The following is a 14,680-nucleotide window of genomic DNA, read 5'->3' as shown; positions in this document are numbered from 1 at the left end:
AAGTCCTCCTCATCACCCCTCAAAATCTTTTGCCAATGATTTTATATCTATGACCTCTAGTTATTGATCCACTTGCTAGAGAGAATAGCATTTCTTTATTCAATCAAAGTCTCATCATCTGGAAAACCCCTATTAAGGTAACCACTTGACCTTTGCTGTTCCAAGGAGAACAATCCTCACTTTTCCAGTCTCTTAACTGATGTCTATCATCCTCAGTAATGTCCTGGTAAACCTCTTCTCTACCCCTTCTAAAGTTCCTACATCTCTCCTGAAGTGTGGAACCCAGAATTGTCCACAATATTCCAGCTGAAGCCAAACGGTGATTGAAAAAGTTCTAACATAATCTCTTGGCTTTTTTTTATTCTTCTGTTTATAAAACCAAGTAACCCATATGTTTTTCTTAGAAGCACCTTATCAACCAGTCACGCCACTTTTAAGGACTTGTGTGTGTGTGTGTGTATATATATATATATATATATATATGGACACCATCATCTACACTTTTCAACAGTTGTACCATTTATAGTATGTAGAAACAGAAAATGCTGGAAACACTCAGCAGGCCAGGCTGCATCAGTGAAGAGAGAAAAAGAATTAATGTTTCAGGCTGATGAACTACAGGCAGAGCTATTTATAGGCTGCTGAATTCCCATATTAGCCCTCCCAATTTGCATTGCTGCACAATTCCGCACATTGAACTTACCTGCCATGAAGCTATCCACACCATCCTGTCTGTGTCATGACTTAACTTATAACTATCCTCATCATTATCTGCTAGTTAGCCTAGTTTCAAATTATCTGCATACTTTATAATACTGCACCCTATACCTCAGCCTAGGCCATTTATAAAAGTAGAAAAGTATAATGGGCCCAAAACTGACCCCTGGGAAATGTTACTGCAAACCGCTTCCCAGTCTGAAAAGCATTCATCCACCCCCACCCTTTACTTCCTGTCATTGAGCCAATTTCATATCCACTTTATTCTTAACTCCATTGGCTTCCATTATCTTGTTATTTGTGGCACTTTGTGGAATGCCTTCCAAAAGTCCACATATTCAATATCTAATGTACTACCTTCTCAGTTAGCTTATCAAAGAATTCAGTCAAGTTAGTTTGATGCCATTTTCTTTTAACAACTCCATGTTGGCTGTCCTTGATTAGCGCATGCCTTTCCGAATGAAAGTTTATTTTGTCCTTTACATTGGTTTCCAATAACTTTCACATTACTGAGGCTAGGCTGACTGGCCTGTGGTTTCCTGGTTTATCCCTCTTTCCTTCCTTGAATAGTGGGATAATATTAGAAACACTCAATCCTCAGACACTACTTCAATGAGGATTGAAAAATTGTGACCAATGCTTCTGCTATTTCTATCTTTGCTTCGTTCAGTAACCTAGGATACATTCCATCTGGACCAGTTGGCTTGGCAACTTTCAGTAATGCCAATTGTTTTAGCATCTCCCTATTCATTACTATCCTGTCTCTAACTTCTCTCTCCTATGGTTTCCAAAGCACTCCACCTATTGTTTTTTTATCAAGACATTTCTGGGTCTGTTGCCGATCAATTGATAGAGATTGATTGTTATGATTAGTCAATTATAAAATTGTGGTTGTCAGGTGAATACTAGCATGATATAAGGCTAGCTAGATGAATCTTAGATTTTTTCATCTTTAATTCCTATTATCGTGTAATGCATAATATACAAATAATAAGTAGAAGAATGTTATGCCTCCAAAGACTTTTCCCAGTAGATTTAAAAGGATTACCTTGAAGAAATGCCAAGGAGTTGCTAATTGGAACTACGTGTACCTTGCAGTGTTCTTTTGAGGCTACAGTTTTAACAAGTTCAGAGGAGAGAAATTTGGTTCTCCAGATGCTGAACTATTCCTTGGAGAAATGCTGTCAGAAGGCATATTCTGAGGTCAGTTAGATGCTAATTGTAGTTGCTTGGGACTTCTTGTCCTTTCTAAGAGGAAAATGGAAACTTTTTTAAAAAAAGATGCTGCTTGCTTTGTATTGTTTTTTGTCATGTGTCACTGGCAGAGCCACCATTTATTGCCCATCCTGAATTGTCCTGAACTGGTGGTGGTGAGCCACATTCTTGAACCGCTGCAGTCCATGTGGTGTTGGTGCACCCAGAGTGCTGTTAGGGAGGGAATTTATCTTAATGACAGTGAAGGAATCACAAAGTTCCAAGTCAGTATGGTGTGTGACTTAAAGGGGAGAGCAGATGGTGGTGTTTCGAAAGCTCTGCTGTTCCTGTTCCTCTAGGTGATAGAGGTGATAGCTTTAGAAGGTGTTGTTGAAGAAGCCTTGGAGAGTTAGGGCAGTACATCTTGTAGATGATACACACCGCTGTCACAGTGTACTGGTGCTGGAGGGGAATGAATAGTGGATTGGATGCCAATCAAGTGGGCTGCTTTATCTTGGATGGTGTTGAAGCTCCTGAGTGTTGTTGGAGCTGCACTCATTGAGGCAAGTGCAGAGTATTCTAGCACACTCCCTACTTATGCCTTGTAGATGATAGACAGGCTTTGAAGAGTCAGGAGGTAAGTTACTCCCTGCAGAATTCTCAGCCTCTGGTCCTGCACATGTGGCCACAGTATTTTTCTGCTGGTCCGGTTAAGTTTCTGATCAATGATTAGTCCCAGGATAGTGATGATGGGGGTTTAGTTATGGTAATGCCATTTAATGTCATGGGAAGGTGGTTAGATTCTCTCTTGGTGATGAATGGACATGTGTAGCATGTATGTTACTAGCCACTTATCTGTCCAAGCCTGAATGTTGCATACTCCTTCAGTATCTGACGAGTTGCAAATGGTACTGAACACACTGCAATTATCTGGCCTTGTGACGGAGGGAAGGTCAAATATGAAGCAATTGAAGATGTTTGGGCCTTAAACAATACCCAAGGAACTCCTGCAATGATGATTAGCCTCCAACAACCATCTTCCTAGAACCTGGGTTTGTCTGGTATGTATGGTTCAGTTTATAACAACAGTATATTTTTGATTCATATAGATTTGACAAGCCCAGGCTCATTTCTTGGTCTTTGAAGAGTTGAATGATCTCAGACAGTATAAGAGCAGGGCCTATAATAAGCCTGGTTTAGGAAGAGGAAAATTGGCCAATATTTCCACCCTTGATTATAATAATAGTTTTTTTTTGTGCATCTTAAATGAGGACCAATGCTGATCTGGCTGTGATATTCCCCTGTGATGTTATAGCCTACTAACACTCACTGCCTAGACACTCACAAAAAATGAAACCTTGGCTTGCTTAGATAAAGTACTCAATATCTGTGGAATTATAAGATGAATGCAAGTAAGAGTGGACATTCAGCCCACTCATCACTCAAAAAGAAAACCTAATTTTGCTGCCACCTCCAATCATATCCTGCTTAAGATTTAGCCTCCACTATTCATCCTGATAGTTTGCTCAGTCATTCGTTGATATGTTGTCAGTTTGGTTGGAACTGCTAAGATTGATCAAAATACCAAATTTTCATACAGCAGCATCATCTGGAATTTATTTTGATGCACCGATTTTCATGTTTATAAAAGCTAAGATGATAGATATGTGGTTAGCTTTCCTTACTCTTACCTTGATTATGTGTTTTAAACATCCAAAAATTGCAAGCAATTTAGTTCTATCTAACCTGCATCCTGTTACCTAGGCAACTTAATGAATGCTGACTAGCTTTCAAGGACACACAAATGTAAAGGATGGGGATGTAGTGAGTCCACAAGGACAAGTGCTGAGAATAATTTGAATGGAAAAGCAGTCACCAGTCTAGCTTTCACGATACTGGAGATAACATGATCAATCAATATCTGAGAGCAGATGTAAGTGTATATTTCATCCTGCTGCATCCATGAGATAGTCATTTAATGCTTGTATATAGAAGCCATGTTCAGAAAAACTGCAGTATTGTGTAGCAAAATATAAACAGAAAAATTAAAATCATTATCTGAAACATATTGCTTTGTACTAAGCTCTCCCACCTCTGTTGTACATTGTAAGTTATCAGAGAAGTCTTATGCCTCGTGCAAAACCCTCTCTGACCCTATTATGGCTCTAGTCTATTGTCATACTGACCCATATTTTTCTCTCAACAGTGAAGGAACAGCAATCACTGTTCACCTCACTGAAAGCTGCCTCTACATTTTTTGCAGGCTTCTCTGTAGTTTTCCTCTAATCTGGCATCTGATCCAGCACTGCGTCCCTCTATAAAGGGAATCTCTCCTTATCTTCAGCAAATCAGATTAAAGACTCCTACTGAGACATGCAGAATCTAAACCATGGAGTATCAGTTGGATTTAAATCATGTACAGAAAACAAAATAAAGATTGGAAAAGACAGGTGGAATTAAGAAAGAGACACAAAAGAGATAGACAAAACATTTTTAAAAAACATTTTTTTAAAAATTTCCATTACTAGTTAACTTCTGAAGCAATGCGACACTCTGTGCTTACAAAATTAAGATTTTAATGGCAGAGCAGTTGTTTGGCTACATGGACAGGTCGGCGAAATGGAGCTGATGATTGCTGCATGGAGAGCTGGCATAGAGTAGATTGGCCAAATGGCCTCCTTCTGTGTCATACAAGCCTCGAGGACTCTAATTACCACTTACTAAGGCTTTAAAAATACACACTGGATAGACCAGGCCCGTCTTTTCCTGTTGTCTTTAGTGGGGAATTAGTTGGCAGGTACCCCAGGTTCACAATATTACAGTGATTTCAGTGCCAAGTCTATCAACGAGGACTGTTGTGGTGTATCCATAGACGAACAGGGTATCTGGCAGCAACTTCTGGATTAGCACATTTAACTGCATATGTGTGAACTCCAGAAGTTGCTGTCAGATGTTCTCCCTTGTAACAGTGAGCATTGTTAACCTTGCATTATTCCTTTCACAAAATCTGAGCCAATTTTGTAAGTTATTCCCTCTGTCAAGAAACAAGAATGTCAGGGTTGTTTCAATGTGTTTTTCCACCTTGCTGATTTTAAATACTCTATATAAACGCCTGGATACTTATCAAATCCGAGTGGCATGAACAAATTGGTAAAACAGACTCTAACTTTCATGTTGACTGGTGTCAACATCCACACAAAGAGCTGGATTTCACGGTCAGCGTGCAGGAACAGGGCCCACTCGCCAATGTGTAAAATGATGCATGGGGTGATGTCTGGTGGAGCTCCCGACATCATTCCGCCCCATTTAAATTTTCAGGAAGGCGGGGGCGCAGCAAAATCAGCTGCGGGCCCGCCTTCCTGTCAGTGGCCAATTGAGGCCATTGACAGATCAGTTAAAGTAATTAGTGGACCTGCCCGACCAACCTTAAGGTTATCGGGCAGGCCGGGAGCCCTGGTGGGAACTAGAAAAAATATGAAACCTCTTCCACGGGCGGGATGAGGTTTCATGTAGGGTTTTAAAAATTTTAATAAAGTTTTTTTGGAAATTATTAACATGTCCCAACTCATGTAACGTTGCCACATGAGGGGATATGTTAGGGAAATTTTATTTTTCGATATTGAGCTTTTTTACATTTAAAGCCAATCTCCCTGAGGCTGCACTTAGCATGCACGAAAGAGCGCACTCTCGATTTTAGGAATGGGCCCCCGCCGCCTGCATAGCGCTTCTGTGCGGATGTCACGCTGGGTGAGCCTTAATTGGCCCGCCCACGTAAAATGGCGCCACCCCTCCAACCGGGAGCACCGATCAGAAGCACACCCGCACGCACCCGCCCATCAACTTCTACCCCTGACGCGGGGAAAATTCAGTCCAAATAGTTTGTAATAAATTGCAAGTTGAATACGTGATTTTTTTTGAGTGGAATGATTGTTGACATTTAACATTCCAATTGTACTGTTATTGTTTGCGGGCCACTGTAAGTGACATTTATAATTGCTAAAATATGAAAAGGGTTTAAACATATTGATTTTTTATAGATACAGTCCTCAGCAGTTACTTGCTCAAGAGCCATACCTGGGCAAGTGGCCCTTGAGCAGAGAACAGCTCACAATTGTCAACAATTACAACCTTGGTTGGTTTATCATCAGTAATGTAATGCTATGAGCACTGGAAGCTGCATAGGTGTTATCAGTACAGTGAAACCTGTAAATTGCAGGCACCTTAGAGACTGACATCAATTTTCCTTTTTGATTGGTGTCCTTATTTTCAGAATGGTCATTATGTGGACTGTAAAAAAAAAATTTGCCAGTAATCTTGACGAGCCAGCTAAAATTATGATCAGCACCCATTCAGCTGCAGCAATACTATGAATCCTGTCTCACACACCAGAATTTAGGTCTGTTCACTTCAGAGTTTTGCAGTCTAAATTCCTGTTACATTTCAGACTCCTCTCAGTTGGATCAGGCTCCAACATCAGTAATAAACTGCATTTTAAGTTCTACTTACCAGCATTAAAGAAGGACAATAAAAGGAAGGATTGTGATGGCAGATTGGGCTATTATATTGAAGCTTACAAAGGCAAGTCTTAGAATGAGCGAGGAGGGAAAACACAACCAGTTAAGCTATGAATAGCAGTGAAACTGAAATATTCTGGTTTTGCAGTGAACTGACTAATACTTGGGAGAGACATAGGCCAGGATTTTTCAGATTGTGGAATTTCACCTCCTGCCAGCAGAGGAGTCAGTGACGAACTCACTGCCACCGATACTCGCTGCCCTGCAGCCATTGGCCTTGATGGGGTGTTCTTTAACCAGCATCCAAAGCAGCATTCATCTTGGCAATGGAATAGTTCCTTTGCCACTAAGGATTCTAGATAGAGCTTCCCAGGCAACAAAAGCCATTTCTTAAACAAAATGTACTAACCTGGATATGCTGACTTCATGAAAGTGATGTGCCCAAGTAAATTTGGTGGCAGAAAGGAATCAAGCTGCAATGGGATGCTGCAGTTACCCTGAATCCCTGAAAGTTTCAAATACATCTGCTTTTCAATTCTCTGTCTCCCTGTTTTAAATCATAAAAGGCTAGGTGTATTGAAGGCTGTCCGTAGTAGTAATTTACAAGTGTCCATGGTTTCATGGTGTCCCTTGTATGTTCTACCCTGCAAGTTATTTGGATGTCTCAGGAAGCGTCTTATTTTGCAGGTATGCGATTTCACATTTTTGAAATTCCAAATTATTGCTGGGATACTTGGTGAATAAAATAACCCAGGATCTAACAGTGTTGTAAAATTCATAGCTGGGTCATTTTGCAAGGTTTCAGCTTGTATTCTGATGACTGACGCTAGGTCTCTGGCATTAATCCATCACTACATCGTATTCAAGCTTCTCCTGTTGACAGGAAGTTAGCATCTCAGTTCACTGCACAGGTTCAAGTTATTTACACCGATATTTTCTGGAGGTCTTAATCCTGCATTGCAGTTTAAATCCAGTATTTCACATGCTGTTGTGAAATGTATTCAAGAACATTCATGTTCAGTCATCTTATTGCAGTGATACAGCTAGTCAAAAACACTTTTAAAACCTGCTATTTACAGGAAATCCCTGCCTGCAGAAAGTACTTGGGCAAGAATGTCTCAGAGATGGTATTTTAAGAAGGTGCTGAGCAGCTCGCCATTATTAACCATTTGAAGCAGAGGGTGACAGAGAGCTGCATTGAGGGACCAGGGCATTGGGATTAATTTTGAAATGCTGTAGCCCAGACATGGTAGTTGAATGTTGCACATTCCTGTAACTATGTACTTCATAGAAAGCAAATGTTTTCATTTAGGCAAACAGAAATAGAACTGTGATGCTGAACCTTTTGAGATCCATGTAAATTGTAGAGCTTAGTTTTATTTTGAGGATTAGATGAAAAGAGAGTAAAAGAATGGTTGTCTCAACATGTAATTAAAAAGTATTCCTTATTTTAGAATTTTAACCCAAAGCAATAGAATAACATAAATTGTATTTTTTGAAATTGAATTTTTCTGTATGACTGAAAATCTCACTTTTCATGGCTATTGATCACTTGGAGGAGAAAAAAGTGCTTTACTGTGCATGAATTCTATTACTAAGCATGAAAACCTATGCAATATTGCTACGAAAATGTGGCCAAATAGGTTGGGTTATACAGTGATTAATTGCTACTTGAACATTATTCTTAGTCACCGAAGAGCGCAATAAAATACGTCAGGATTGCACTGTTTTGACATTGCCATCAGAATTTGATATGAAATCAACTGATGACCTGTTTTAAAAGAAAACCTTTATTTACATTTGAAATTTAAGAACATCTATTTTAAGAATATGACTGATTATAAATACACTCTCTTGAAGGTGACTGCTATTAAGTGGAATAGGTTAGAATAAATATAAAAACTTGCCTAGATATTTGGAATGACTATACCAATGCCGACCAACCTTTGTAGATTTTTGCTACTGTATTGTGAAGTAATAAGATATTTTGTCAATCAAGTGTAAGTATATCATTGTCAATAAAGGAGAGAGAATGTATGTTTGTGAGAGTGAATTCAATGGAAGAAATGTTTCTTGCCCACAGCAATTTGGATCCAAAAATTTGTCTCCCAAATTATTATTAATTGTGTCACAATATAGAAAAATTCAAATGTGCGCTGGTAATAGAAAACATTTAGTCTTCAACCATGAGGCTTACCAACTTACGGAACTTAATGTATGCATTAAGCACAGTCTTTTGACAGTATTTTAAATGCAAACATTTGTAAATGGAATATATAAAACATTGAAATTCCAGTAAATACCGTGTAATTGTTACATAATCTAGAAATTATTATTGTATATTTTGTTAAAAAAATTGTAGTGAAACTGTATTGAATGATTTTTTTTACAGCTTAGAAGTAATCTTCAGAATTTGAAATTGCAAATAAGTCATGATGCAACTCAGTAAGTATTTCACAAGTTTTTTTAAGAAAGTCAATGTATAGTAGTTGTAGAAATTAGAGATCTTATGTTTAGCTAAGCTTAAGTCGGAAATTAAGACTGATTTCATAGCATACTAAATTACACTGCTTTTAACCTGTGCAAACATTGTAGCAGTTAGTACTGCTAACTATAGATGAGCTGAAATTAAATTATTTATATTTTTATCTCTTTTAGAAATAGGAGTCAAAGTTTTTAGTATAGTATAATGTTCCTGTGAAGCTTCTTGGCATGTTTTATTACATTAAAGGCACTACATAAGTTATTGCTGTTGTTAGAGGACAGTTGGCAGTATTATCTATATAAGTCTATTGGAATTAACTAGTATAGTAGACAAATAAAACAATTGCCTATTCATTTTGCTGAGCATGTCAGTGTTTTGCAATAATACAAGCCAAAGGGGGATTCTGTACATTCAAAATCAATTATTTAATTTGTTAACAAATGACCGATAATGTAGCAACGTATATAATTTTCAGTTTGCCCCTCGCTCATATACTGGATGTCATAATAATTGTGTAACATGTTGGCCTTCATTCCAAGGACTTTTACCTAGTTAATTCCAATAGACTTATATAGATAATACTGCCAACTGTCCTCTAACAACAGCAATAACTTATATAGTGCCTTTAATGTAATAAAACATGCCAAGAAGCTTCACAGGAACATTATAAACAAAGTACGACACCGAACCACATTAAGAGATATTAGGTCAGAGTTCAGTTAAAGAGGAAGGTTATTAACCATGACATTTAAAGGAATTAATACATTGAGCAATTTTAATATTTTAAACTAATAACATCTGATATGTTAGTTAGTAAAATGTTGATTTATCTTCCACAAATTTGTGTTCTGTCCTTTTCATATGACCTTCAACAAAATCCTGAACAAACCTTAGCTGAAAAAGGTTAACATAGCTTGGATCACTACATGCTTGTAGCTCGCACCACATTGTATGTATGATAGAACATTGCAGTGTGGCAGTGAATTGAAGCTTCAAACCTTTGTCTTTTTTGGTCGTCATTTTGAATTGAGGCCTTCCTTGCTTCTGATCAAATTTTAAATCATTTTGGCTGTAAGAGAATTGGCTGTATCAGAATAATAAGCTATACTCTGCCAAAGTTATTCTTTGTCATTCAGATTCTGCGAGCATCTCCTCCAGTGACTACCCATGCTGTCCTGCAGCCTTAACAGCAAAGTTATATCATTTTAGCAATGTGACATCTTTTTAGATTGCTGTAGCTTAATGTTCTCATACATTTTGAATTTTCAACAAAGTCATCTCTAAAAATGACACAATATGACAGCACAAGGTTAAACTTGAGTAATTGTTCTAACTTATTACTATTGTTATTTCTGTGACAGAAGACAGAGGTGAGAATCAAGAAATTTAAGGCATTTGCTGTATCCTCATGTCATTCTGTGGTCAATGTCTCTGGTTTGGCTGCTCCCTGCCTCCCAGTTAAGCAAGTGCAACAGTGATTTCACGTGCTACTTTTACCTCAAACTTGACTTTCAATCTAACTCAGGCTGGTGGGGAAAAAATTCTGTCTTCTGGCAGTAAAAACACAAAACAGCCCTTAGTTGACTACAAATTGGTAATCACACTGTGAGTTTATAGGATCTTTGTTATATGTAACTGAAAAATTCACGCCACTGTATTTAGTTTTTTTAAAATCAAAACTGCCAGTGGTGTTCATTGAACATTCCATTTCCCAACAGTTCCTATCATGGTGATTCCTGCATTCGATGCCAGGTTTACTGTACACCATTCACTGTGCATTCGCAGTTCAGTATAGCATTGGTGTGAAACTGTTTTGTGTTGAGATCTGAACTGATCATCAAACGAAACAGATCAAGCAAGGTTGCTTCCTCGATCCTCATATTCATCCAAAGTTAGTTGTGGCTGACAGTGAATTCAGGCTATATTTATGGTAAAATTGCAGTGTTAGTACAAGCAAAACTACTTCAGACCCATGCCAGTGCTTTTTTTTATGTCAAACTACCACTTTTGCATTGCTGCATATTGGTTTTTGCTCTGTCTTCAAAGGAGAGCAGTGAGGGACCATCAAGTCATCTCCACCTTGAGACAGTGGCATCAAGCCTAGTCTAGAAAATGCTCAGGGTTTCTCCTGAGCATCTTGGATACTTATTTAGAGCATGTTTAAATGCGAGAAAATGGCTTCTCCCATCTGCTATCTCAAAGTACTTAAAATTTATTGACTGAGAGCCTTGTACATGCATGGAATTGTGTAGTCACAGACTATCTCCTGGCCTTGAGTCAGAATTGTAGTCAAACAGTACAAATAAGATTCTGCTGACTACAAATAGATACTGTAACTACTTATTTCGAGATTAGTGGAAAGAACCTTAGTGAAATTGCTCCATTGGTGTAGGGCAGCAATAGAACAAACTAAGGTCAATTTAGAAAGTTGCAAAGATAGCAATTCCAGAGGGAAAAAAAAATAAAATTTAAGGATTGAAATGGATTGAAGGTATGCTATAATAGGTACTCATGTAACACAGCGTTCACATTAGACATCTTTGCTGGTGCGGTATGGTTCAGTTTGTTCTGTATTAAGAAGTGTAGAAGCTGGTGGTTATGTCCTAGGACAGAAAAGGCTAAGAAGAGATTTGGTAGAGGTAATCAAAACCATGAAGATTTCAGATAGAATAAATAAAGAACAACCTTTTCCAGTGGCTTTAGGGTCAATAACCAGGCAGCACAGATTCAAAGTAATTGGCAAAATAACCAGAGGCAATATGAGGAAAAGCTTTTTTACTAACAAATGGTCAGGATTTTAATACACTCCCTGATGAGGTAATGGATATAAATTCAATAGTAGCCTTCAAAAGGGAATTGGATAAGTACTCAAAGGAAAAAAAAATTACAGGCATGAGAGAAAGAGCAGGTGGCTGTACTAACTAGATTGCTCTTTGAAAAAGCCGGCATAGACTCGATGGGCTACTTGGCCTCTTTCTGTGCTACGTAATTCTATAAATGGGATCAGCCTAATTTTATTTTAGAACAATTTACAGTAGAATTCCACAGAATATCTTGTTGAAAGATTTTGTAATACATTAACAGTAGTAGAATAGTAAAGATCTACTCCTAAAGGCAAGTTGGGGGTTATGTCATTTTTTGCTATTTTTCAGGCACCACGTAATTTATCTTCAACAGGAAGAATAAACCTAGAGATGTCTTTAGATGCTACCCAGTATGATCTGAGGCTTGAGAGATTTCAAAATCATTATGCTTCATGACTGTGTACTGATTTAGATTGATTCTATTTAATACTAATTTGCACAGACATTGGCTTATTTTAACCAGAATAAACTGTATTTTGTCTGAATCCACAAAGCAGTTTTCGTGGCTTTATCATCATGATAAAGACTCTTGAGTTATTGACTGACTGAATTTGATTTCATCTTCCGTAATCTGATACTGTGACAATTCCACATGAAATATTATGAACTTCAGTGCAAATCTAATGTCATTTTGTTTTGTTTATAAGCAGTGATTTTGTGGGGTTAAACCCTTGCTCATTTTCAACTGATGGTCGACTTCTCACAGTTGCCCATCACGAATGCATTCATGAGAGTTTTAAGTTGCATCCGCCTTGTTCACCTGATGGAATGACACTTTTAGTGTGTGCATCAAATTGTTCAGCGTTATATTTTAAAACTATATGGCAATCTGAATAATACTGACACTGAATGAACACTGATATTAGCAAAAGCCATTTGGATGAATATAAATGTGTTCAGAGTTCTTAATTTTGACACTTTAATTTCTTAATTCTTTCACCTTGTGTTCACTATACCAAGAAATATCTTGAGAGTTGTTGGTCCATATTGGTTGGCCCATATTGATGATAAAAGTTAAGACGATGATAAAAGTGGAAAAATAATGAATTTAGCAAATCATTTGAGCAAACAAATCAGAAACTGCTGGCTTTTCAATGATGTGGTTTATGCTAAGACTTTCTGACATTGTTTTTCACGTATATAAGTCTAACTTAAAACCTGGGCAGAGAGAAAAGGAATGTTGGCAGGTGTTGTTAAAGTTGCTGAATTAATGAATAACATTGAAACGAGTAATTTCGTTATGATAATGACGGATGTTTTTTGCCTTTCATTCTAATGGTTATAAATCAGTTCCACTGTAATTGAACAGGTTGGCAGTGTGAACTTCAAATGGTTAAATACTCAATTTATAGTGTGATCTTTTCTATATTACTATAATATGTTTTTTAAATGGCTTACATTAATGTGGGAAAAGTTTTTATTTGTTAGTGCACTCTTTTTTTTTAACTTGCCTGTCTTGTTCCATGTTGTTCACTATGATTTCTTTCTTGTTCTTTCACATCAACCTTGACTTCATCCCAGTTCTTTGATCCTCTATGCCCCTGCCCTGTGCTCCAGTTTTTGATCCCTTGCAGCAGTGAATCAGCCTGATATCACAATACTGAGCAGTCACCTGCAGATTGCAACCTTTGCTGCCTCTCATTCTGTTTCATCTGAGTAATGAAAACTCAAGTTACCTATTTTAGTGCATTTGTATGGACATCTTGTCCAGTTTATTTTTTTCTGGCTGAGGGTTTTATCCTTTTGACAAAAGCACAAAACTGCGGAAGCTGGAAATCCAAAACAAAAATACCTGGAAAAACTCAGCAAATCTGGCAGCATCTGTGGAGAGGAACACAGTTAACGTTTCGAGTCCGAATGACCCTTCAACAGAACTAAGTAAAAATAGAAGAGAGGTGAAATATAAGCTAGTTTAAGGGGGGAGTGTGGGACAAGTAGGGACAACGTTCAGTGCTCAGCAAAGGACTTATTTTTATACCCTTATACCCTCATCTCAGTGAATTTCGGGCTCGGCATGATGCTGAACCCTTCTGCCACCTTCATCTCCGTGCTCACTTCTTTGGGCAGGAGTCCTCTCCCCGTTCAACGGATCCTTTTATCCGCCTCCAATATTCTCCCTCCACCTGGACCCCTCCCTCTGGATTCTTACCTTCTCTTCATCTTCATTGAGAACTGTCGGCATGACATTAGTCGACTCAATTTCTCTGCTCCTCTCACCCACTCTAACCTGTCTTTTTCTGAACTTGCCGCACTCCGTTCTCTCAGTTCCAACCCTGACATTGTCATCAAACCCGCTGACAAGGATGGTGCTGTTGTTGTCTGGCGCACTGACCTCTACCTCGCAGAGGCTGAGCATCAACTCGCAGACACTTCCTCCTACCTCCCCCTGGACCATGACCCCACCACTGAACATCAAGCCATTGTTTCCAGGACTGTTACTGACCTCATCTCCTCTGGAGATCTTCCTTCCACAGCATCCAACCTGATAGTCTCCCAACCACGGACGGCCCGCTTCTACCTCCTACCCAAAATCCACAAACAGGACTGTCCCGGCAGACCGATTGTGTCAGCCTTTTCCTGCCCCATGGAACTCATTTCTTACTATCTTGACTCCATTCTCTCTCCCCTTGTCCAGTCCCTTCCCATCTACATCCGTGATTCCTCTGACACCCTACATATCAGCAATTTCCAGTTTCCTGGCCCCAACTGCCTCCTCTTCACCACGGACATCCAATCCTCTACACCTCCATCACTCACCGGGATGGTCTGATGGCTCTCCGCTTCTTCCTCGAATAGAGGCCTGAACAATCCCCATCCACCACTACTCCTCCGTCTGGCTGAATTTGTTCTCACACTGAACAATTTCTCCTTAAACTCTTCTCACTTCCTCCAAATAAAAGGTGTGG

The 14,680-nt window shown here is 38.6% G+C and overlaps 1 protein-coding gene across 2 annotated transcripts in view; it reads left to right on the top strand.

Annotated features, from left to right (window-relative positions):
- The window catches only part of polrmt (polymerase (RNA) mitochondrial (DNA directed)), a 128,415-nt gene that overhangs the window by 93,265 nt on the left and 20,470 nt on the right, over nucleotides 1-14,680 (top strand). For both annotated transcript variants that reach the window (XM_041205092.1, XM_041205093.1), the window contains one exon: nucleotides 8,818-8,870. In XM_041205092.1, the coding sequence (XP_041061026.1) occupies nucleotides 8,818-8,870 (53 nt within the window). The remainder of the gene's footprint in view (nucleotides 1-8,817; nucleotides 8,871-14,680) is intronic.

The sequence above is a fragment of the Carcharodon carcharias genome, chromosome 14, assembly GCF_017639515.1.
Source record: "Carcharodon carcharias isolate sCarCar2 chromosome 14, sCarCar2.pri, whole genome shotgun sequence".
Taxonomy (NCBI): domain Eukaryota; kingdom Metazoa; phylum Chordata; class Chondrichthyes; order Lamniformes; family Lamnidae; genus Carcharodon; species Carcharodon carcharias.
Note: the sequence above shows the minus strand (reverse complement) of the source record. Positions and strands in the feature narration are given on the sequence as shown.